Source organism: Mustela lutreola, chromosome 9 (assembly GCF_030435805.1).
Source record: "Mustela lutreola isolate mMusLut2 chromosome 9, mMusLut2.pri, whole genome shotgun sequence".
NCBI lineage: Eukaryota > Metazoa > Chordata > Mammalia > Carnivora > Mustelidae > Mustela > Mustela lutreola.
Window position 1 is genome coordinate 31,742,395 of NC_081298.1, and position 25,668 is coordinate 31,768,062.

Sequence of the window (25,668 nt, forward strand, 5' to 3'; positions counted from 1 at the left end):
AAGACAGGCAGGTGAAAACCCAAGCTACCTGACAGCCTTCCTTGATACCTGTTTCCATTTTCATATCATGTCGGATATCTGTGACAGAAGGAAAGGAGGAGAAAAAAAATGAACTGATTTCCCATATTTTGTCTACCCTGGCCTATCCTTAGTAAAGATTCTGATCTCAAGGGAGGAATCAGGTCCACTGCTGGGCTCTGAACCAGTCAGTGGTGGTCTCTATTGCTCTTGAACGTTTGTGTAATTTTTTACCTCAGGGAGCCAAGGGGCGTGGTTCTAGAAGCTGAGGGGATGTAACTGGAGAGAGGAAGTCTTCAGAGCAACAGTCGCTGTGGTGCACTGAATTACTGACCTCAGTCTTCATCCTCCTAGTATCCGTACTTTTTGCCATGGAATTTTACAGTCTGTCTCATTAGAGACAGAGTGTAATTTCCCACCTCTTGTCTTTGGACATGCTTTAGCCAACAAAACGTGGGTGGAAATAACAGAGTACTACCTGCCGGCCTAAGCTTTAGGTCGTCTGCCATGTTTGTAATTCCTCTCTTGCATTTCTGCCATCATTATGAGCAGAGCCTCCCCAGGCAGCCTGGCACTTCCAGCATAAATACAAGGGAGTTTCACTTCCAGCAAGGAGCCAAGCCTAGCCAGGCCTACAGCTAGAAGCAGATCTGTCCAGGGGACGTGTGGCTGGATCACTGAAGCCTTAGCCTACTCGCCCTCGGTTCAGAGGCAAATGTTTATTGGTATATGACGTTTTGATTTTGGGGTTGGTTGTTACAAGGCAGTAACTGACTGATGAGTGCTCTGATTGGAAAAAAACATCTCAGCTGGTTTGTCCTTAGGCTGAAGAAAAGTAAAGGGACTTAGCATTTTTTTTTTTAAATTTACTTACATGGTCACATCTCAGATACACTTCATTCATACCATCGGCAACAGGGATTAGTAACTTGATTCCAAATTTTCTCCCTGCTACGTTGACGTCTGGCACAACTTCACAGCCTGAATGATAAAAGGCAGGAACAAAACTGAGTTCTGAGAAATGTGGTCTGTAAATCAGATGTGCATCTAAAAGAAACACTTTGAACATAAGCCCTTGGCATTTGCTTCTTTTCTGAAAAATTGAGGACAAGCAGACAACATTAATTAAAGAGGAACTAAATAAGACTCATGAACAATGCATGTGGATAACAAAAAAAAAAAAATCTTCCGTTATGATTTTCCTAAATATGTCATCAATTGAATTCATTTTACAGGTCAATTTGGCTATGCTAACTCATTGTAACATGGAGTTATGAATATGAACTTTTAAATAAACCCACATAGAGGGAATTCTCTTACTGTCACAATGCTAAGGGAACTGAGTGCCCCGGTTAATTAAATATTTCAGTTCATGGAGTTACCAGCACAATCATGGCCATTTTCAGAAATTAGGACAGAAACTAAAGTGACATTGAATTAAACATAACCCTTCTGGAATGCAGGAAGCTTTTCAGGACCCTACAGTCCCTCATGTACTATGCGGATGGCACCAACTGTCACCACTTCAGAGACTTGGACACGCCGGGGAAGAAGGGACAGCAGAATGGAAATAATCACATTTATCGCTCCACATTTCAGGCCCATGCTCCATGAAGTGAAGCTGAAGGCAGGCTGCCATGTGAGAACCAGTGAAATAGAGGGGCTCCCCTCCTTCAGGGGGTAAGAGTTGGTCTTTCCTGGCTGGGTGATGACAAGCCATACCCAGATATAATACTTTCTTACCTCTAAGATTTAGTTTTTCTACTGGTTCTCCTTGCTCAAGTTCCTTATTTTTAAAGTAGGCTATAGATGTGTCTTTAAAGATGAACCAATATTGTTTGAAAGCCTTTAAGATCAGCTTCTTGGGCCTGCAAATTAAAGTAAATTAAGCATTTTAACAGCTATCCAGAAATGGAGGGACACAATGCAAATTTCACGTGGCTCGAGATGTTCTGGAAACCTGTTCAAATAACACAGTCTGTATTGTTGAAAATAAATTTCATATTGCTAACTCATATCTAAAAACTGAAAATGGGGTTTTTAATAGACGTGGTAGTTACTTCAGAATCTCAGGGTTTCGACCACTTTGGCTTTGCTACTCCTGACATGTGTCCCTGAGGAAGACACTTGCTCTGCCTGCCCACATGTCCTGCCTCTGTGTGATGGGGACAGTACCAGCCTCCAGCTCATAGGGCTTCTGTGAGAGTGGGAAGAGGTAATCTCTGAGGGTGCTTATCACAGGGCCTAGCATAATTCAATAAATAATAATAATGATATATAATATAAGTAATATAACAAATAAACAATGATAAATTATTTATTATTAGAGAAACATCTAGGGATCTGGAGACATCTGGTGTCCATCAGAATTAGAAGGGAGCTTGTTAAAGGTACCTGAGCATGGGCCCTAATCCCAGAGACTCATAGTCAGCAGGTCCAGGTTAGGACCCAGGATTCTGCATTTTAAGTAAGCTTTCCAAGTTTGAGAAATGCGAGTCTAGACCAGTAATCTCCAAACTAAAACTGGGTACACTCAAACTTTAAAATATTTTTAATATTTTAATATATAATGTTACCAATATATGTTAGGTGAATATAATAAATACCCATCCCTTAACATATTTATATTTATGTGTAATATGTATAATATATGTACATTGTAATCCTATACAAATAAATTAAAAATGAACATGGAAAGTTCAATTTGTTTCAAAAAGGGAGGTCGTTACTCAGTGACATAAATCCCAGTTGAGGAAATACACTATTGGCTATGCTCACTAAATCACAGTGTCCATGGTAGAATGCCATCTACCTCATTTTGAAGGTTTCTGTTACAACAAAGCTACTGAGTTCCATCTTCCCTGATCTCAATCACTCACTTATGCAAATTAATCAGAAGAGGCTGCATTTTTATGTATTTAGTAAGTGGGTTTCAAACACACTAGAACTTCATTTAGATGACGTTTAACAGAGTTTAAAACTCTTTCCAGGTTTAAAGGTGTGCAGATAACATTGTTTTATTATTTTTTAAACTAAAAATTGGTTTTATTCTAATTGGCTTTATTAAGTGATTCATAAATTGGGCAGCATCCCACCTGGCAAGCAGAGAGAAGCTATGGGGAGGGGTACAAAATGGAAGGTTGCCATAGGAAGGAAGGTGGGGTGAGAAAGTTATTAGTAAAAGAAAGGACCATCCCAGGCAAGGCCACCTTCCTTGGTGGGGAAGGGCAGGAGGTCTTATTAGGTGATTACCTCATCTTTTGGGAGATGGAGGGCCCATGTGACAGATGACCTCATTGGTGCTGATCAGAAAATTCCCTTCTGATTGGTTAGGACTCATTTCTGGGGGAAGCTGAAATTGCAACTAGGTTAGGTGTTAAGTCCTAGTTTGGAGATGGATCTAAGTGATGCTGTTTTGAGCTTGTGATTTTCTTTTTTGCAGTTCTCCCATTTTGAACAGACTCTCAGCTTAACTGAGAGATATGATCAAAATTCAGGGCAAGAGAATATAGTTTTAATAGGCGGTATCATTATTGGCAACAGTGTGACAATGGAAACATTTCCAAATAAGTGCTTTCCAAAACGCTCTCTTCGCAGCACTAATCTCTTTAGAATACCAATTGTGTTCTCACTTATTTCACACTCACCTTTTTCTTGAAGGAGAGGTGAAGTGTGTTCATTATTTTGAAAGCATCTGCAGGCTGACCACGGACAGCCACTTGTCATCACAGGGAGGTCATAAATTTGGAACACATTCTTTTGAAAAAACAAGAGTGCACGACTCCTCTTAAAGGTATTTTTCCATGTGATAACCAGGGTGTCTTAGTGGGACTAAAGATTTTAATGGTCACTCCCTCTTTATGAAGTTTCCATTGTATTTTAGGTATCTTTTATTTATCAAGAATCTCACTGATAATCTCCCATAGACATTGTGTAAGTCAGCCTGGAACTTCTTTGGTCCAGTAGAGTTTGCCTATTCACCTACAGTAACTTGTCTGTGAATGAGGCAATGAATGAATTTTACATGTGCTCCTCTCTCTCTAATCCTCTAGAGGAGCCATTTTATTTATTCCAAAGTAATCTCTGCAACAGTGGTCACACCTTACAGTTTGGACATAAATAACTGTTTTTATCAAGTATGTAACTTAGCAGTAGGATTATAACTTGTCTGATCTGTACTTAGGAGTTTGCATAAAGTAGAATCTTGAAAGCCTGGTTGGGCAGGAAGTTCTAGATTGTTATTTTCTCTTAGCACTTTCAAGAGATTTTCTAGCCAACAAGAAGTCTGCTGCCCACTTAACTGTTTTTCCTTGCTAAGAAATCTGTCTTTTCTCTCTGATTTAAAGACTTTCTCTTATCAATTATTGGCCTTACTAAGATGTACATTTATAGAGATGTATTTTGATTGGAATTTATGATTCCTGAACTTAAGGATTTTTGGCTTCAACAATTATGGAACACTCTCAAGCTTTCTGTTTTGAATACTTGCCTATTCCCCATATATTCTAGAACTCCTAGTAGGTGTATATTGAAACTTTTCATTCTACCTATAACATTTTCCATTTCTACCTGTGTTCTCTATTTAACTGTGTTTTCATTTTTATTAATTATTTTAATTATTATTACTATCTTTTTAGAGAGAGAGAGTGCACACATGTGTGAGTGGTGGGGGAGGGGAAGGCAGAGAGAGAGGGAAAGACAGAATCTTAAGCAGGCTCCACGCTCAGTGTGGAGCCTGAGACAGGGCTCGATCTCACAACCCTGAGATGATGACTTGAACTGGAATCAGGAGTCAGAGGCTTAACCGACTGAGCCACTTAGGTGCCCCTTAACTGTGCTTTTATTTTTTTATTTTATTTTTTAAATTTATTTGACAGAGAGAGATCACAAGTAGGCAGAGAGGCAGGCAGAGAGAGAGAGGAGGAAGCAGGCTCCCTGCTGAGCAGAGAGCCCGATGCGGGGCTTGATCCCAGAACCCTGGGATCATGACCTGAGCCGAAGGCAGAGGCTTAACCCACTGAGCCACCCAGGCGCCCCTTAACTGTGCTTTTAAACTTGACATTCAGAGCACCTATTCAATTTTAAATTCCTATGACTAAATTTTTCATTTCCAGAGTTTCTATTTGGGTCCTTTTCAATATTATCTCTTCTCTTTCATGAGGATTTTTATCTGTTAGTTTCCTTAAGGATTCTAAGCATATTCATTTTACTGTTTTTTCAGATTGTTCTATTATCTAAACTTACTGAAACTGCTAATCTTCTTGTTTGCTGGGTCTGTTGTCTTTCCTTTATGGTGGTTCATGAGCTCACGTGGCTAGTCATTTTTACAGGGAGGTCAGTTTTTTTTTTTTTTTTTTTTTTAAGAATTGAGTGGTTTTATTTATTTTTATTTTTATTTTTTTAAAGATTTTATTTATTTATTTGTCAGAGAGAGAGCGAGCGAGAACGAGCATAGGCAGACAGAGTGGCAGGCAGAGTCAGAGGGAGAAGCAGGCTCCCTGTGGAGCAAGGAGCCCGATGTGGGACTTGATCCCAGGACGCTGGGATCATGACCTGAGCCGAAGGCAGCTGCTTAACTAACTGAGCCACCCAGGCGTCCCGGGAGGTCAGTTTTTAGGGGGTTACTATTTCCTCTGGAAGGCCCATGCATGCTAGATTGTGGATATTTCCCTCCAGGTATTTTTGTAATTTCATTTGCCAGGGCTTCATGGGTTTTGTGGTCCTGGGCCCATTTCTATTTTATTTATTTTTTTTTCAGAATTCACTTCTCATATAAGACATTTAAATTTAGATCTACCTCCATGTGGGACATAGGGTTTGACTCTTGTTTCTCCAGAGACTTTTCATTTCCCCAAGTAGGACCCCACTTGGGAAGAACTTCCTCCTTGCTTCCTGGGGCAGATGGACAGCTTTTCTACCCCTGGCTAAACAGAGAAGGCCACCTTTAGCAAGTTTCTGCCATTGGGCATGGGCTTCGGGCCAGCATCAGTACCTTACAACAGGCCTATAGGGTCCTCTCCTGTCTCTCCTGGGGATTAAAATCCCAGATTCTCATGGGAATGTGGTCTTGGCCCAAATCCCTCTGTGTGTCTGAGGTTTCATTTGTAGAATCAGATTCCCTCTGCATCGCCTGCAAGCTGGACCTCCCCGTCTCACCTCAATTTTGTATTCACAATGCTTTTATTTTCACTTTATCTAGCACTCGTGCATATTCAGAGCAAGACTGAAGTTCACGGCTCGTTCTACTGCTCATTCTACTGTTGGTCTACTGATAAGGAAAGGAAGCCCAAGGAAGTGAAATGAAGGGTCTTTAAGGGTCACACGCTAAAAAGTAGGAGGGGTGCAGCTCGACTCTCCTGCCTTCCTGTCTCCTTTCTTCTTTGCTTCCTTCTTCCTTCCCTTCCTCCTTCATCTCTCCCTTCCATGAACTGTATTATCTATTAAAGTCAACCTCTTTAGACCTTTGGTAGATACAGTGACTGCTATGAAACAGAAGACAGTTCTGTGTGTTTGAGCAAAGCAATCACATTAAAGTGAAGTGGATGGAGGGCTTAACCCCGGAATGTTCTCTCCTTCTCTGGAAACATCTAGAGGAAGGAAAAGGTCACCTTTTGGTTTGTGAAGCGCTGCATTTGCTCTAGACAGAGAATATGGCAACTTACTTTCTTCATAGAATGATTATTAAAAATTATAAAGATGTATTTGTGGATTCAAATTACTACTATAGCTCCGACTATAACAATATATGTGGTTGCAACCATGTATGCCACAAAAGTTAAATTTAATTAATAAGAATTAATGAAATTGACTTAATTTTTAAAAATGGGCATTTCTGTTTTTTTAATTTTTAATTTTATAAAAATATTTTATTTATTTCTTTATTTGACAGATAGATAGATGGCACAAGTAGGCAGAGCGGCAAGCAGAGGGAGAGGGAGAAGCAGCTTCTCCACTAAGCATGGAGTCCAATGCAGGGCTTGATCCCAGGACTCTGGGATCACGACCTGAGCCGAAGGCAGCCGATTAACTGACTGAGCCACCTGGGCGTCCCTTTTATTTTTTAAATTTTTGTTAAAGATTTTATGTATTTATTTGACACAGAGAGAAATAGCGAGAGAGGAAACACAAGCAAAGGGAGTGGGAGAGGGACAAGCAGGCTTCCCGCCGAGAAGGGAGCCCAATGCGGGGTTTGATCCCTGGACCCTGGGATGATGACCTGAGCCAAAGGCAGATGCTTAATGACTGAGCCACCCATTGTTTGAGATAACATTAAAAAAAAAAAAAAAGAAAAAAGCAACTTATAGAAACCCAGTGATAAAAATCGTTACCTTTGGATGCTTCTCACTTATACCTGATTCGCTGTTCTCTCTTTCTAAGTCTTTCTTTGCATCATATGTTCCCCAAACAACTCGTGTTTCTTTTCAAGTCATTGACCCGCTGAAGTGTCGGTGTGTTAAGAAAAGTCAACGAACCATAAAGTGACATGAGTAATTGATAGAACTTCAAAGGGGCCTTATTCTTTTCATCTTAACACACCCTGGCACCATCACAAATGTTTTTTTTCTTTCCATGAAATAAAAAACTCCTCTGTCTTTTTAAGTCTCAGATCTGAGGTGACTGGGGAGTTTCTCAGAAACACTGTCATAGGCAAAGGTTGATAAACCAAGGAGACTACTTCTGTATAAGCCCAGGACCAAAGTTCTAGAGACAACTGACTTTTCAACCACGAAAGAACCTTCGAATGATGCCCAGTCCTGAGCCTTGCGGATGACCAGTCTAGCATAGGCGTTCACTAGTCGCAGACACAGGCCATGTTTACACCATTTATTGAGCACATACTATGAGCAGGGACCATGCTCAATGCTTCATATATGTTATCTTCTTCAACCTCCCCAATAAACCCAAGAAGAGGTATGTCCCCATTTTATAGATCAGGAGACTGAGGCTCAGACACATGACAATGCCCGAGGGGACCCAGCTAGTACAGGTTGTCAAGCCAGGATTCAGCCCATTGTCTGTCTGATGCCAAAGCTCGAGCTCCACCTTTGAACCAGGAACTTGCTTAGTACGGCAGGTTCAATTTAAATTCCTGCACAGTTGACCTGCGAGGCTTTGTTAGGAGAAATCCCTTTCCCCGTTAAGGGTGACTTACCTAAATAATTTGAGATGATCTGCAAGTTTAGGGATATCAGTAATGTCCTCCTAAGGAAAAACAGATAACATTTCATAAGTGGTTAATTAGGTGGCGTTGATCCTCTATATCTGCACCATCTAATACTGTAGCCACTCACCACATGGGGTGATGAAAATGTGAATTAATCAAAATTAAACTAATGAGAAACTCAGTTCCTCAGTCACATGAGCCACATTTCTAGTAGTGACCCCAGCAGATGGGGAGTGGGCAAGGGAGGGGGGTGGGAAGGGGCACAACATGGGTTTCTGGGTGGCTGACAAAGTTCTAATTCTTGATCTGGATGGTGACTTGGATGACAATACAAGTTTGTTAAGTCGTACATTTCCTCCCCCACTTTCTTTATGGGTCATGGGTCATAAAAATGAAAAGAGATTAAAAAACCTGACCAAACACTACCATTCAAGGTAAAAATATGAGTTAGAAATTGCTACTTTTAGCAAAATATTTTGCAAGTTTTACCTCAGAAAGGGTAAATCTAGTTACATCTAGTTCACTGATTAACTTCTCAAAAGGAACCTGGTTCAGAGTTCATTCTGCGGTGTAGGCCGGTGCCTACTTTCTAAATGAAAAGCCTATTGTTTAGCATCACGTGAAAATATTCAGAGTGGGAGGAGGGAATTTTTCATTTATTCTGAGAAGGATCACGGTCTACCTATTCAGTGGAGGAAGCTGACAAAAGAGAAGTCAATACAATGAGTCCTGTGTCTCCTATAAACCTGAGACAGGGCTCTGAATCTCCACAGAATCTTGGCATTTAGTTTGTGTGAAGTATTTGCTTTTGCATAATACCAACTTCCCATTTTAAGGAAATCAATTACAGGGAAACATGCATTAAATCCACAAGAATATAGTGACTCATTTTTATCTCTTACTATTTATATCCAATGACAATAGATCCACCTCTGATTCAGTGTGCATTAAACTAATAATTACTCCCATGACTGAGGTACTTAGTTAAACAAAAGGGTGGAACTCAACAGGTGAATCAAACAGGAGAGGCATTCCGATTATAAAGCCACCATTCTGCCACGTTTCATGGATAAGGAGATGATAAAATACTTGTATTACTTTATGTCTCACTGGAAGGTTTTTGTCTATTTCCTGAAGTCAAAAGGGTTTAGGAGCTTTTTCGAGTGTCCCAGAATAAACGCCCTCACTGTGTCAACCTTGCCCAGTTGCAGTGCATGGCTAGGTCAGTAGATAATAGGCTTTGTATCTGTGAAGCATCTTCTCCATTCTCACAGCTAGCTGTACAACAGTCTGGGTGGTTCTCTCCACATCTGAGGGGAGAGACTGCCTCAGTAAAGAAAAGTCCTTGGCGGTGGCAGTCTTTGCCTCCTACTCCCCAGCTTCTCCCTAAGAAATACATATAAAAGTACTGCCCTTAACAGCACCGAACATATCTCATAGTCCCTTCCGGAACTGACCTGAGAAAAGCCAGTCAGGTCTTGCTAGCTTTAAGCTGGTGAAAAGTATGTTTTCTTTTTTCAAAATCAGACACAAGATTCTCTTATTTCTCATAAAAAAGAGCTCATTTAGATGTGTCAGCCCATGAGAACGCAGCCACGGTTCTGAGTTACCAGAAAAGTTCATACCAAAGCGTTGTCTGCTTTTCCACCTTCTAGGGTCACTTCCAAATTAGAGAGTGCAGCTTCTACTTCGTCGACCTCAGACTCATTTGCAAAATCCTGTGTGTCAGCTGACAGCGAGAGTTTGCTAATGTGATACTAGGATATAAACAGAGGTTTCAGCAACGTTATAAACACACATGCATCCCTCAGCACTTTCCTCTTTTTGAAGACAATCTCTTCTGAACGTCTCCTAGAAGGAGGTCTCCCTCCTCTGAAGGGAAAATGACATTTTCATCTGAATTATTTTGAGAAGGATGCTTAGTCATGTTCAAACTTGGTTCTTCTCCAGCACTGGTTGAGCTTGTAGTAGGGATGAGATAAAAATTACGAGACTAACGCCTTATAGAAGATGGGCGCATGTGTGGGTTATGAGAAATATTTTAAATTGAAATGGGTTCCCCTCACTTTCAGTTCTTTCTTGAAAGAAAAGAAACAGTATGAGGAAAAGGAAACTTTAAGAAAACAAATTTGCTTTGTTTTCTTGCAGAGAGAAGGTACTGAAGGTCCCATACTTGCAGTGCTGCAAAGATCAACATTTCTTCTTCCGTGCAGTCAATTTCTTCCAAGAGGATGGCCCACCTGGCTTGTTCATAGAGTTGGTTGATTCGAACAGCATCGTACTAAGGGAAGAAACAGGTAGGTGTGTATGTGTTGGGGAGGGGACATATTTATATTCCTCAGTACGAAAACACTGGAAACATGGAGGCCATTCCTTGTTAACGCAGAAAACTTGTGCTCAGGTAAGTGAAAGAAATACTTCTCTTTCCACTGCCCCAGCTCCTTTTACTTCTGAACTTAGAAACTGCTTTGTCAAAATATTTTCTAGAGCTTCTTCAAGGGGCCAAATTGACCCATCTCTGATTGCATTATTTCTCCCTCTCTTTTATCACACTTCCACTGATAGGAAAAATCACTGTCACCACCTACCTACAGGACTCTCTTCAACTAACAAAACTGCAACTCTGTACCCATTAAACCATAACTCCTACTCTGCCCCCACCCCCCGCCACGGTATACAGTTTACTGTTTCCTTAAAGAAAAAAGGTGAGGGAAATATGGAGGAGGAATAGAAAGATAGAGTGCCTAAACAGATTTATCACAGGGTGATTAACACTAGTTTATTTTTCCTTTTGCATTAACCTTGTACACACTAGGAAAAAAGATGATAGGGGATCTAAAAATCCACAGCGAGCCCAAACCAGCAAAGAGCATTGCTATCAGGTCAGCCGGAAATGGAACCCACCGTAGAGGCACAGTCCTTCCTGGCAGTGCTGAAGCTGCCGGCAGGGCAAGACAAACACGAGCCCACACGTGTGGCCCTTGGGAAGCTGGAGGACTGAGAACATTAAGAAAGTCTGTCTTTGCTTTGTGAACTTTGTGGGACACCCCTCAGGAGCTGGGCCCAGGACTTGCCCCAAACAAACCAAAACAGAACACACGTGAGAATATTCACAACAGCGTTGCTTATAACAGCTCTGAACCAGAAAGGTTCCAGGGGGGTCCCTCGACTGGTGAAAGGCTAAACATGTGGGCCTCGTGAACAAGGGGACACCACTTGGCAGTAAGAAGGAATGTGCTATGGATACAAGTGAAAACACAGAGGGGGCTCAGATCCACAGGCACAAGATGACATACTGTATGAGTCCATCCATAGGAAACTTCCAGAAAAGGCAAACCTGGAGACAGAAGGTGGACCAAGTGGTGGGCTGGGGCTAGGAGCCAGGACTGACCATAGATGGGATATGAGAAAACTTTTTTTGGGTGATGCCAAGTGTTTTACAACTGGACTGTGGTGACGGTTGTACAACCATATGAATGCACTACAATCATTATAATAGAATTTTATGGCATGTAAATGACACGGCAATCAAGATAAAAACAACTGAAAAAGCACATACCATGCACACCAAAAATGAGGCAACCCCTGCCCCTCTCCCTAACAAAAAGACCCTTGCTTCATGAACAGTTTATAGGCAAAATCCAAATAGTATGTGCGGCTACTAAAATTTGAATTGGACTGTCTGTCTGTCTCGGTCTGTCCCCCAGTCAGTCACAGTGTCTTCAATCCTAATGCTGTAGGAGTTTTGGTGAGAGTAAGTCAAATCACCCGATCAGGTTTTTCTCTCAAATGCAGTCAGTAAAGACTTACAAAAATGAATCAGAGCTTCCACACCCGAACAAACCTAATTCCCCTACTCACCCCCCCCACAAAACCAAATAAAACAATATGGTGGAAGAACATTGGCCAAACAGAAGTTGGCCCACATTTGCAGACTGGCAGTAAGAGAACAGGCTCTAGTACAAGATGTTATGATGGACAGGATGAGCCCTGGCTCCCACTGAGGAACACTGGATTGCTCTTTGACAGCCAGCAGAGCTCTGGATTTCCTTCTCTGGAGTCTTGTTCATGTTCCCCCTGAGGCTCTAGAACATCGAAAGTTCCCAGGTTTTGGTGGGTCATTTATTAACAGGCACCCTAACAGATCTTTCTCTCTCTGAGAACTCTGTCAGTGGTTTCCCTGACGCAAGAGACAAATTTTCTTCCCTTGGTGGGGATTGGCTGTTCTTACCCTTCCTTGGCTCTTGATTTCCTTTGTCTTCTGGTTTAGTGAAAACAGAAATCCTAGACTGGGAAGCACATGGTTTCTGCCACCTCCATTGCCTGAATCCCTGTTTCTTCTCATCCAGACAATTCAGTTAACGCCTCACTCCATCTACCAGCCACCAATACAAACAAGTACCAAGACCTGTTTCCCAGAGATTCACTCCCTCAAGAAAGGCTCATTATAGAGATCTCCTCACAAAGGGTTCCCAGTTAGCTGGGAGGAACTTTCAGTGCCCTCTAGGACTCTTATTAAAACTGATGTGCACCTTTTCTCTACTGAACATTAAAAAAAATACTATGAATTACTAGAGTTGTAACAGTTTTTTTCTTCACAACTGAAATGGGGCAAATGAATAGATAATGAAGGAATTTGGTTTGCATGAATTCTAAAGGGACAAAAGAACGGACAACAAAAAGTCTCTTTCTCTTCCTTGTTCCCTACAAATGATAGTTTCTCTATGGACTGTTTTGTACCTTGTTCTTTTTCATTCTATAATATGCCTTGAATGGGTTCCACATCAAAAGAAAGCTGATTCATTCTTCTTAGCAACAATACTATATGGATATATCATAATATACTTAACCACTTCCCTATTGATGGATGGTTAGGTAGTTTCCAATTTTCTTCCTCAAGCCTTATTTCTGGTCAGTTTTTGGTTTAGATCCAACTTAATGCCCCTGGACCTAGCTTGTGTCTGGAGTGCCTCACTTCCACTGAATCATGGCAAATGAGCAAATTTTGGTAATAACTGTTCTCGTATACAGACATATCAAAGCACATATTTGAGTATAACTGTGGCATATATACAGTGCAGTGGATTTGCTGGGTCAAAGCTATGTAGAATTGTAATTCTGATAGATATTGCCAAATTACCTTCAATAAGGATCAGATTAATTTATACTTTGGACTACAAGCAGGGTATGAGAGCCATTTCCCCCAAACTCTTGCTAAGACGGTATATGAAACTTTTTGATCTTTGCCAGTATAAGGCTAAAAGTCAGTCTAGTTCCTTTTCTATGAACTACATGTTCACATCCTTTGCTCATTAGCTTACTGGGTGGTTGCTGTTCTTCTTCTTCTTCTTTTTTTTTTTTTTAAAGATTTTATTTATTTATTTATTTGACAGAGAGAGAGAGATCACCAGTAGGTAGAGAGAGAGAGAGAGAGAAGCAAGTTCCCTGTTCTTCTTTTTTTAAATTGATTTTCAGGAGCTCTTTATTAGGGAAATTAGCCTTTTGTTTGTCGCATGTGTTGCAAAGACTGATTTTTTCACTGTGTATATAGTTTTTTGTCATGCATAAAATTTTAATTTATGAAAATGTATCAATCTTTTATGGATTCTGGATTTTGTATTTTTAAAGTATATTATTTTTGAAATTTTGTATATCCTAGTATTTTTGTGTATCTGAGATTTTAATCAGTACTTGTAACCCTAGTGCAACTGCCTGCCTACATCTCTCCTCTGAAAGCTGGAGAGGAGAAGCTCCTTCATTCTACTATACAGTCTTGTTCTCTTCTGTGGGGTGTCCTGTCTGTTTTACCTGGTTTCATGGGTGCTATCTTTGCTCTTCTTGCTTTGATTGTAGATTCTATAAAAACATGAACTGCATCTTAAGTTTCTGTATTCCTCTATCTACTCAGTATCTAGTAGAAAGTTGGAACTAAACGTGGTTATATTTATAACATTTCATACTTTAGAAGAGGGGAGAAGGGAACTCTGAAGTGGTTTTTCCTGTGCCCCAAAGCCATATCCCCAAAGCCCGAGTCTTCTGGCCATGTTTGGGTTGACAGCTTCTATTTGTCTGTTAGATTCAAACAGGTTTCCTTCATGAGCCATGTGGAGAGAACTCCTTAGCAATTAAGCAAATCTGATCATTCAAAGCACCCTTAAAAAAAATCAAAACCAAAAAAACCCCCTCTATTTTGGAAGAAGCTGTAGAGTAGTTTCTCCTGAAGGTTTTATCAAAGAGCCAAAATTTGCTTGTTTGCCATGATTCAGTGGAAGTTAGGCGCTCCAGACACAAGCGAGGTCCAGGGGCATTAAGTTGGATCTAAACCAAGGACTGACTTATTTTGAAGAAGATGCCAGTTAAGGAAGCACTAGGACCCAAGTTGCACCTTTGAAGACCAGACTTAACATCAGGATCCAGGAGAAGACAGTGCCATGAGAAGCAGAATCACTATTGTGGGTGAGAAGGGCCTGCCAGTGAATGGAAGAAAGCAACAAGCACCAACCTGGGATAAAATCACCCTGTGCACTTGGAGGGCCCGTTTATATTCTTGACATGTGGCAGGTTAAGTGCTGACTTACAACTCCACAAACAGGCCAAGCAGGCCAAGGAAGGGGCAGAAATTCAGAGGATTTATTTCACCCCTCAGTTGTCCTAGTAAACGTCGGGAGGCAGATGGACACTTAATGGGAGTTGCTGACCAGCTGGGGTCTTTATTCATACAGATGATCTCTCTTTCTCATCACCAAAGTCTTATCTGGCCCTGCAGTGGGGAGTGTAGCGTGCACCATCATGGGGTCCTGGCTTGTTCATGAGAACCGGCTCTTAACCTTGCTCAGATGCTCCTTCCTTCCTAGAAGGAGAGTCCAGCTCTGTGAGCCACTCTCCTCTTGTTCCTCCGTTCGTGGGGATGGAGAGGGGCAGCGCACACCACACTGGGAGGGAAGGCCCCAAGAGGCTTCCACTAACTCAGGGGCAGCTGGTCACGTCATTGCTTTTATGTAACAAGACTAGAGAGTTTAGCAGAGCTAAACAGAAGATTATACAAATTAACCCTAATTTGGAGAACTAAATGACTGGATCTTCCACTTCTAGGCCTTCACATTGAAAAAGGGAGAGGGAGAAGAGGCACCTGGGTGGCTTAGTTGACCAAGCGTCTGCCTTGGGCTCAGGTCATGATCCTGGGGTTCTGGGATCGAGTCCCACGTCTGGCTCCCAGCTTGATGGGGAGTCTGCTTCTCCCTCTGCCTCTACCCTCCTGCCCCCTGCTCATTCTCTCTCTCTCTCTCAAATAAATAAATAAAATCTTTAAAAAAATGAAGAAGATAAACAGTATCTTACTTTGGGATTCAAGTCAAAGAAAGTGTAGTATTTAAATCGTAACAGCAGCTGCTCATCCTCCTGGATGCCTTGCTCCATAAGGGAACGTGAGGAGTCCAGCCAACTGGAAAAGAGTGGGATGAGTTAGGATGAGTTTAATAGTCAATCAATTTTACACACACCTATTATAGCATTACCTAATATGTTTCTATACATATTTACATTTATATACATGTATTTCCATTTATATACACATAGATGTAGATATACACATACGTGTGTATGTATTTCCCTGAACAATGTCCGAGTAAGTAATATAACCAAAAATCTGTAAGGGAGAGGACTTGATAATATCTTATATCTACATTTTATTTTATAGCTTTTAATAACTTTCCAAGTGTTTTTTGTATGCATATTTTGTTTACACTGATACTTTAAAGTAACCCAGTGAAGAAGCCAAGGCAGTTTCTATTTTCTCAGTGTTATGGGTGGGAAAATGGAGTCTTAGTGACATTAAGTGCTATGTTCAAGGTCATGTGCTTCGTCGTGGAGCCAGAATGAAAAATCTCTACTTGCTGACTTCCCGCACTGCTTCTCCTCTGTCTGGTCTGACTCAACGCTGGGTCTATCTTATTGGCTAGAACTTTCTATAACAATGTAAATATTCTGTATTGCCCTGTCTGACAAAATGCCCACTAGTCACATGTGGCTAATGAAGATTTAAGTGTAGCTAGTGCCACACTTTAATTTTAATTAAATTCAAAGTGAAATGTAAGTATCCACCTGTGGCTAGTGACTCCTGTCTGGATGGCACAGTTCTAGAGCTGAAAAATAAATACTGGGTCATGGTAAGGGGTGGAGAGGTGGAGAATAAAAGTGAGCAACAGAATGAGATGGGGATGAATGCCATCCAGTCCCATGGAGTGAAGATGGCCTGAATGTCTGTTCTATCAGGTCTTGGGGGGCAAATAAGGATGACTGAGATGCAATCTCCGGTGTAGTGGGGGAGTGAGGCCCAGTGGGGGAGAGGGACTCTCATAACAGACGAACGTGGTGACCGAGAAACGAAATGGAGCCATGTCCTTACCCTGCGTTAAGCCTGGCTTTGTCAACCAGAGACCGAGGCTGGTACATATCTGCCAGTGCTTCTGGTGACTGGGGGGGTTGGCTGAATGCCAGGACGCTGCAGTTTTGTTCTGTCAAAGGGCTGTCGCTGAACCAAGTCATGGTGGAGGATGCGGGCGTTCCACTGATGGGGTCGTACGTGGGAGTCATGGTTTTACTGTATAAGCCAGGACTTACTGCAAGGCAAAGGGAAGCATGCACTGTGATACGAGATTCAGGAGGAAGGGTCTTTAGAAAAATAGGTGCTAACATTGCTTATACCCAAATGGATTTTGAATTTAAATGTTTGTACCACTTTAGCTCCTGAAAAGGCATAGAACTCATAGTCCATAAAAACACCTAAAACCAACCCAGGCAAATGTTGGGGACTCTCTCTTTGTCAGTTCAAAATCTTATTTCAGCAGTGAGTTTTGGCATCATCAGAGAACAGAAGGTCCCCCAAAAGTGCATGTACAGACTTTATTTTTGGGCAAATCCTTTAGGCAAATAATAGTACCTGCCAATTTTAAGAATCCAGCTAGTTGATGGTTTATAAATCATATGGTCTGTGTAAGGAAAACGCAAAGAATGTTTTTATTCTTTGCATTGGGATATACTATGCAAGAAGACCTTTATTGCAAGCAAGCTAGAGATTGATTTATGACTATGTAAAAAGACAAGGATAGTGTCTTTCCAGAATTTTTACCTGCCCACTTGTTAAACGCCCAATGCAAAATTTAAACTGAATTCAGGAAAGAGTCACATGAAGATAGAATCAGGGAAAGTATTATTTGAGTGATCCAACTAATCTATTTTCCCCCAGATTCACACACAGCCAATTCCCCTAAAGTTTTGCATTCATCAACAACTTAATATACACAGTGAAGCCAATAATGTATACAGTGGGTAGAGCACGTCTTCATCTCAGGGTCGTGAGTTCAAGCTCCACGCTGGGTGTAGAGCTCACTTCAAAAAGTAACGAGCCATAAAACAAACCTGATTAAAAATATTCTGTGAGTTCTAAGATTAATTGCATATCCTTTCTTCATCACAGGAATCCTGAAATTTTAGTCTTTCTTCGGGGGCAAGGGAGGGGAGGGATGGGCAGACAAGGGAAAGAGGAGCAGAGGGAGGGAAATGTCTTGGGATTTAAGAAATCTTTGTATTTAAGAATGAAACACAACAATAAAACAGCTGACACGAATCATACCCGGTGGACCTGAAGTCGTTGAAGAACCCTCCAGGTTCAAAATATCTTCAATTATGGGCTCCCTGTTACTTTTGTCTTTTTTTTTCTTCTTTTTAAAATAGTCACCAGATGGCTTTAACAAGGAAAGTTCTTCTGATCTTCTGATATCTAACAAACAAATAAATATAAAGAAAAATGAAAAACTATCAAAAAGGAAAAAGAGGGGGTGCCTGGCTGGCTCAGTTGGAGGGGAAGGTGACTCCTGACCTCAGAACTGTGAGTTCAAGCCCCACAATGGGCATCGAGATTACTAAAAAGAAATAAAATAAAACTTAAAAAAAAAAAAGTAAAATGAAAAGTAAATGAAAATTCCTTCTAAGACTCAGAGTCATGCTGGGCATCTGAAATCATTTCTCAGGAAATTCCTGAGAAGTCAATGGAACTAAATTACACCTCTTTGGAAGAGCCCTTTAGAACGACTATGAAGATATATTCTGGAAAAGAGACTCCTAAAACAGGTGCAGGCACGTGTGTGTGGGGGAGGGGAATGTCCAAGAGGAGGGAGATTTAGTCTAATAAAAGTCCTAGTTGTTTTTTAGTATATTATGAAAATATTTCAAAGATAAAGGGAATAGTATAATAGGCCTCTTGTGTTTTTATCAGCCAGCTTCAACCATCATCAGCACTTGGCTGTTCTCGCATTATCTGTTCACTACCAATTTTTCCCTCCTTCTCTTTTGTCTCTTTTTTCAGTGTTTTTTTCTAAAATAACAACCAAGAACTCCCCTTTTTCTTTATAGAACATAGATCCTGAAAGCCTTTCTCTTACACTGTGCCCGATCACTAATTTCATCCCTATGGCAGGAAGCCCGGGTGCCCTGCGCATCTCTTCACTGCCCTCACCACTTCCGCGCGCTCTGACGCAACTTCCGGTGGGTGCTAGGACAAGTGTGTCTGCGCCACGGAGGTACCATAGTCTACATAGGAGTGCAGAGGCCACACGAGTTCAGGGAATTAACATTCCCCGAGGGCAGCCCTCAATGACTGACTAGGGGTGGTATATTAACCCTCCCGGTCCCTCACCCCTTGGCAGGCCAGCTCGAGGCATGTTACATGGTCTCCCAGGAGCCCCCAACTGCCCCAAATGCGACTGGGTTGGTGACACTCTCTTATGGATGGCATTCTCTTTCCAGTCTTATGTCCTCACCCCCAACCAGTGTCTTCTGGAATCATCTTCCTCCCTCTCACCCAAATAATTGTTTGTCCTTGAATTCTTGTCTCAGGGTCTGCTTCTGGAGCACTCAAACCAAGAGGATTCCCAGTTTTCTCCATTAGTCAAATATATTTATAATTGCCATTGCCAATCAGAACACCTGATGACCATTAACCACACTGAGCTGCTTTGTGATTCCAAGTAAAAGCCAGGGAATGTGCAGGTTAGAATCTGAAAGCAGCTTTCCTGGAGGCGGATGCACCCATTCCACAGGTCCTGCCATTTTTCAGTTCAAACACTGCTTCGTGCTGAGGCTGAGGCTAGCAGTTCAGCTTCATCCTCTTCCCCTGTAACCAAGGATGCTTGATTGTCAGGTTGCAACCCACACATGTGCCCATTCCAAACGCATAATTTATAGATAAGACCAGGAGATGAATCAGAATTTCCAGTAGGAGCATTAGAAACAAAACAACCAAACCAAACCAAACCTGCATCTCTAAGGCCAAGATTTGCATCTTGCCTTTTCTTTGTGAGAACACCCATCATGTTGCTAAATATTATTTAGCTTCAGCTGAATGGATACAAAAGACAATAATCAGAAATGCCAGGTTGAGCCCTTTAGAACGACTATGAAGATATATTCTGGAAAAGAGAAGAATGTCTGACTTCTTCTCTTTTCCAGATCTATATATGTTGCAACCTCAAGTTTTTGGCCCCAGCCACGATGTGTCTTTCTCATCTACTGTGGACTGGGCTTTATCATTTCCTTTGTTTTCCAATCCTCATTGGAATATTGCTGGAAACAACATGCCCTGGTGCTCGCCATTTTCCCACCATGTACCAGAGGCACTGCTGTGAAATGGAAGGCTCTGAAATGGAAGGTTCCATTCACTTGTTCACTTAATAGTTAATGAGCAGCAAACGTGTGCCCGGTGTTGTGCTAGGTGTTAGGAACTCGGGCATGCTCAAGTAATGGTTTCTGTCTTCACCCTATTTAATACCATAGTAGTCCCAACTGCCCAACATTGGAACTCCCAATCCTGCATATACTGTTAGAACTTTTCTTTTTTTCTCTACCAAATATCTCCTTTTAACATCTTATTTTTAAATTACTTTTACATTCATTCTTTCTTGTCTCTTCATCTTAGCATATCAGCTCAAGAAGGGAAGGGGTTTGGTACTGTTTTTATTGTTCACCAATCCCTAGCACTCACCACAATGCCTGCCTAATCAGGATATATTTGTTGAAGGAATGAATGAATGAGCAGTTTATAGTTTAATGGGGAAGAGAGATCACTCACTCATATATCATAAATACTGTATTCAAATGCCAAATCTTAGCCTTAGAACCAAAGAATGCACCTATACACTTTAAAAAAATATTAAACAAGAAAACAAGAAAAATATTAAACAAGAAAATATTAAACAAGGATGTAGGGTTCACTTCCATTATAGAAGTTCCCCAAATACATGGTTTGGACGGTGTTGTCCCTAAAGACTGTTAAAACTGTAAGGATTAGTTTTCAATCCATAATGAAGTATAACTTCTGACTTTAAATAAATTACACAGATAATTTTTGTGGATGGAGTATTTGCTGTAGTGAAGACACTGAAACACCATTATCTCAAAAACAATAAAGATACATCAGCTCTATGGTGATGATGATTGAATGGAACTTCCTGGTTTGCCTTAAAAATAATGATGATATTAGCACAGCTTAAAATAATTAATTTTTTTTGGGGGGGGATAATCTTAATGGGTTTGTTTCTTCTGTTTACAGATCTCTTTTGAAATAGTGTTAAGCTTTGTGGAAATGAATCTGATTTACTCCAATAATGTTCCATTTGGTTTAACTCTACTTGCACGGCGAAAGTCCCCAGAAAAAACTTGAAAAGTATGCTTCCTAGTAAAGGAAGTGTTCTGTAAAGCCAACCGCTTGTAGGCAGTAAGCACACATAATTTCTCTGTCCTCCTTCACCAACAGTCCAAAGGGCACAGGGCCCCTCTAGGGTACTCACTCAGGATTTTGCAGATATCACTGACAGCTTTAAAAACCACAGCGGAGAAACTGACTCGCAACCTCACTGTCTTTGCGTTTGGCAGGCGGAGGCGAAGCATTTTGTGCTGAGGGGTGAAGAGAAGCTTTGCGTCTGCCTGGACCCCACATTTGTCCAGAGTCCAGTGTGTTTTCAGAAGCCAGCAATGTTTCTGTTCCCACCAGAGGGCAAAGTCTGACCAGTCTTGGGCTACGTCTGCAAAAATGGAAAATACCATGAAGTGAAATGAGAGAGAACTCTAGAGTCTTCATTGTATGTGAGAGCTGAAACCTACAAATGGTCTTCAGCTCCCCATCTCCTTTTACAACTCGAGGCTCAAACAAGCCTTGGACTGTCTTCAAAGTCTCTAAGGTGGGGCAGGTAGAAAACAGAGACTGAACCTTATCCTGATTACATGTGAACACAGTGAAAGGAACGGAAACATACACATTTTGTTCTTGATAAAAAAGCTAGAGTTCTTTTCCCTAAAGTCCTTTAGGGGCATGGTCCTTTCTGGGAAAGCCAGGAGTTTTTGACTTCAACCAAGATTATTTCCCTTCTAGAAATGAATCCTTACATCACTGCTCCACAGAGGAACATCAATATCTCCCAAAATCTGCACAGAAGGACTATAAAGCCGACATTCCCCGCCCCCATAATGTCCAGCTCTCTTAGCACTGCCACCAGATTCCCAGTTTCTGAAGTGTCTACACTGAGATCAGCTGAGTATTTTCTCTCTCTCAATGTCAGCATCAGTGTGGACTCTTTCCCCTCCTTCAATGCTGACATCAAAGTTGAATCTTCTTCCTTTGTCAATGTTGGAACCAACAGTCCATCCTTTATTTGTTTTTTAAAACATGTTTCTCTTTCTCTCATTCTCTCACTTCGTTAGAAAACTTTCCTTTCAATGCTGTTGGTAGAAGTATAAATTCTGTAACTATTTTAGAAAGTCCTGTTGTGCAGTAATTCCTCTCTGAGCTATACCCCAATGAAAATGCCTCTATCTACTCACCAAAGACCCCGAAAATGGAAACAACCCAAATGCCCACCAATAGGTAAATGGATAAATTGTGGCCTAATCACATGATGCAATATCACACAACAATGAGAGTAAATGAACCAAACTATATGCAACAATATGGGTAAATCTCACAGATATAACGTTAAGTGAAAGAAAGCAGATGCATAAAAGTATGTTCTATGTAAGTGCACCTATATACAGTTTAAAAACAAGTAAAATTATTCCCATGGTGTTAGAAGTCAGGATAGTGGTTTCCCTTCGTGGGGCAGTGACTTGGGGAGGGGGGTGTCTGATGTGATACTTGGGTGGGGGAAGTCAGTAATATTCTATTTCTTGATCTGCACGGATGCTACATGACTGAAATTTCATTGAGCAGTACACTGAATGATAAGTGCACTTTTCTCTGTACGTATTATACTTAAATGAAGACTTATTTAAAAAAAAATCTCCAGCTCATTAGTGTAAATGAAAAGTCAGCATCTGGACAATTTTGGATAGAAGGTAAAAACAAATAAGAGAAGAGAAAAACACTGTTAAGTTTTAGGTCGATCATGTTGATTTCTGATGTGAAGACTGTCACTTAAGACTTCTCTTCCTCTGTTTAAACAGGGAGAGTAGCAAATGGTGGATATGTATTAGAAGACACATTAGCACTGAGCTGACTTTCTCCCTGAGCAATCAAACTTTAACAAACAGAATCAACACAGTCATCTAAAGTCATGCTACCTAAAGTCACCTGAGATGCCACCAGTGGGATGAACCTGTGGGGACATGGTTTCATACCCACTGGGGAGCTTTAGTTTGCCACCAGACTCAACTTTTTATGAGGGTGGCCGAAGGGTTCCGTTTATGGCTTTTGCAGGATCCTCTATTCCTCTTCTTCCTGTGGGAAGGAGCTTGTTCTCTGATTGGTAAGATAAATAAGTAGAAAAACTTTGACAATCAGACAACCTAGATCAGCCATTGACTGTTGATGCAAGAGAAAGGGTTTCAAATACAGGGAAACTATAAAGAAACAATAACTTACTGATCTGTTCTACTAACTTGAGCATTAACCCCCCAACATGCAGGTCTCCAGACACTCTCAGTGTGACCTCTTTAGGCTTCTCCTCGTTTGGATGGTCAACTCTGACGATGAGCTCCCAAGAAGCAGATGCAAAGTCGCTGGATGAGAGCATCATGGCAAATGCAGGCGTCTGCCACAGAAAAAGGAGGACACGGATCAGAATGTGAGAAGGATGCTGGAGCTTGTTAGTAGATCCTGCAGGGCAAAACTTTTTCTCATGTTAGCCTCTTCTTCAGAAACTCAGCAGGGTGTCCAGTGCTCCATATTTGATTCAACATCTTTTTTAGTTTAATTTTATTTATTTATTTGACACAGAGAGAGAGAGGTCACAAGCAGTCAGAGCAGCAGACAGAGAGAGAGGGGGAAGGAAGCTCCCTGTTGAGCAGGGAGGTGATTGTGGGACTCGATTCCAAGACCCTGAGACCACGACCCTGAGACCACGACCTGAGCCAAAGGCAGAGGCCTAACCCACTGAGCCACCCAGGCACCCCTTATTCAACATCTTAACATTAAAGACAAAATGGTCTCAAGTCTCTAAATTTATGTAACTTTATCTTTCCGCAGGGACTTGACTATTTATTTTCTGTGCTTGCCCAATGCATCAATCTTCACTTGCTGTCTCCATTGACTTCTCTTGACTTTCTCTGAACTATTTTGAATAGTTCTCTGACTTATTGTGGCAATAGGCAATAAATCATGGGAATCCTTCATATCTTAAAAAAAAATCAACTTCATTGAAGTGTAATTTGCATATGACAAAATGCATAGACTTTTTTTTTTTAAAAGCATGTTCCATGCCCAACATGGAGCCAAACATAGGGCTTGAACTCACAACCCTCAGATCAAGACCTGAGCTGGGATCAAGAGTCAGATGCTCAACCAATTGAGCCACCCAGGCACCCCTGCTCAGATTCTTTTGTGAGTATAGTTGATATACAATGTTACATTAGTTTCAGGTGTACAGTATAATGATTCAACAACTCCATATGTTATGCTGTGTTCATCACAAAAATGCACAGATTTTAAATGTATAATTTGATTGCAGTTTGATGCAAATTATGCCTTAATAAGGTTTATTTTAGAAAAGGATGCCATTAAAATCCTCCTCTATCTACATTATTATATTCCTCCTATATATATATATATATATATATATATATATATATAAAAGATTCTATTTATTTATTTGGCAGAGAGAGAGATAGAGATCACAAGTAGGCAGAGAGGCAGGTAGAGAGAGAGAGGGAAGCAGGCTCCCCACTGAGTAGACACAGGGCAAGACCTCAGGACCCTGAGATCGTGACCTGAGCCAAAGGCAGAAGCTTAACCCACTGAGCCACCCAGGCACTCCTCCTCCGATAAATACTGATGACATCTTCTGCTATGAAAATTCAAAAAATGGAAATATAGGTAAATAGTTTCTATTTCAGTCATATACTATATAGTTTTACCTTAAATGCATATAAAGATAAAGGTCATTAATAATTATTGTCATGTATTTGACTTACTTGAGCTACCAATTTATGATATATAAAAGTTAATAAATTAAGTGCATCAATTAAAATTGTGGACATAGCTCCGGCAAAATATTTAAAACAGGAGTGAGAGACATACAAAGCCCACTCTTCAAAATACAGATGGGGTGAGAACTTCAAAATCAGAGTTTTCCTCTTAGTGGAGGAACAAGAATAAAATAAGCTACACAGAATCAAGACTGAAATGTGTCGGGGGTAATAGGAACACTGGAATCTGAAATTGGCAGAATTAAAATGAGGGCTCTTACTTCTAAACAGAAAACAAATGATACTACCACTCCTGACTATTTTAATATTTAAAAAAATCAGTCATTTAAACGGTAACACATCTTTTTCACTTCACTACGTAAAGACATCTTATGAGATGCCCATGTTTTCATAAGGCCTATTTTTGAAAAACATCAGTGCACTCAAACTCCTAAAAAGGGACTTCTCCAAGGGAAAGTGCATGAGTCCCCTGGGGTCTTCCTCACCGCAGATTCTGTTCAGCAAATATGCGGTGCACCTAAATTTTTTATTTATAAGAATTTATAAGAAGCACCAGGTACCACTGGTCTGTGGCTCACAGTTTTGAGTCCAAACAGCCACATGAAAAATTAGCTTCAGGACTCCGTTCTGCCCTTCAATCTACCCAAATCAATATTAAGCCAGGGACTGTGGTGACACCTGAGAAACATTATTTGTTTTTTTTAAAGATTTTTATTTATTTATTTGACACAGAGAGATCACAAGTAGGCAGAGAGATAGGCAGAGAGAGAGGGCGAGGCAGGCTCCCTGCTGAGCAGAGAGCCCGATGTGGGGCTTGATCCCAGAACCCTGAGATCATGACCTGAGCCAAAGGCAGAAGCTTAACCCACTGAGCCACCCAGGCACCCCAGGAACATTATGTTTAATATTAATTTCAACCTTAGTGGTATACCAGTGTTGTTTGCATTTGAAACCATTCACATTTGAAAGCATAAGAGGGGGCCACCTGGGTGGCTCAGTCCATTAAGCCTCTCTGC

At 41.0% G+C, this 25,668-nt stretch overlaps 1 protein-coding gene and 1 long non-coding RNA gene across 4 annotated transcripts in view; one reads left to right on the top strand and one right to left on the bottom strand.

The window, feature by feature from the left end:
* The window catches only part of LOC131808034 (uncharacterized), a 48,860-nt gene extending 27,618 nt beyond the window's left edge, over window positions 1-21,242 (top strand). For all 3 annotated transcript variants that reach the window (XR_009344653.1, XR_009344652.1, XR_009344654.1), the window contains 2 exons: window positions 10,331-10,479; window positions 21,110-21,242. This is a non-coding gene — a long non-coding RNA (uncharacterized LOC131808034). The remainder of the gene's footprint in view (window positions 1-10,330; window positions 10,480-21,109) is intronic.
* The window catches only part of FERMT1 (FERM domain containing kindlin 1), a 35,691-nt gene that overhangs the window by 8,204 nt on the left and 1,819 nt on the right, over window positions 1-25,668 (bottom strand). Inside the window, exons 2-11 of the mRNA XM_059133917.1 lie at window positions 23,091-23,259; window positions 21,025-21,258; window positions 17,814-17,960; window positions 16,587-16,800; window positions 15,521-15,623; window positions 10,356-10,463; window positions 9,808-9,939; window positions 8,171-8,220; window positions 1,762-1,886; window positions 893-999 (exon numbers count right to left, since the gene is read on the bottom strand). Coding sequence (XP_058989900.1) covers window positions 893-999; window positions 1,762-1,886; window positions 8,171-8,220; window positions 9,808-9,939; window positions 10,356-10,463; window positions 15,521-15,623; window positions 16,587-16,800; window positions 17,814-17,960; window positions 21,025-21,258; window positions 23,091-23,244 — 1,374 coding nt within the window. The 5' untranslated portion in view covers window positions 23,245-23,259. The remainder of the gene's footprint in view (window positions 1-892; window positions 1,000-1,761; window positions 1,887-8,170; window positions 8,221-9,807; window positions 9,940-10,355; window positions 10,464-15,520; window positions 15,624-16,586; window positions 16,801-17,813; window positions 17,961-21,024; window positions 21,259-23,090; window positions 23,260-25,668) is intronic.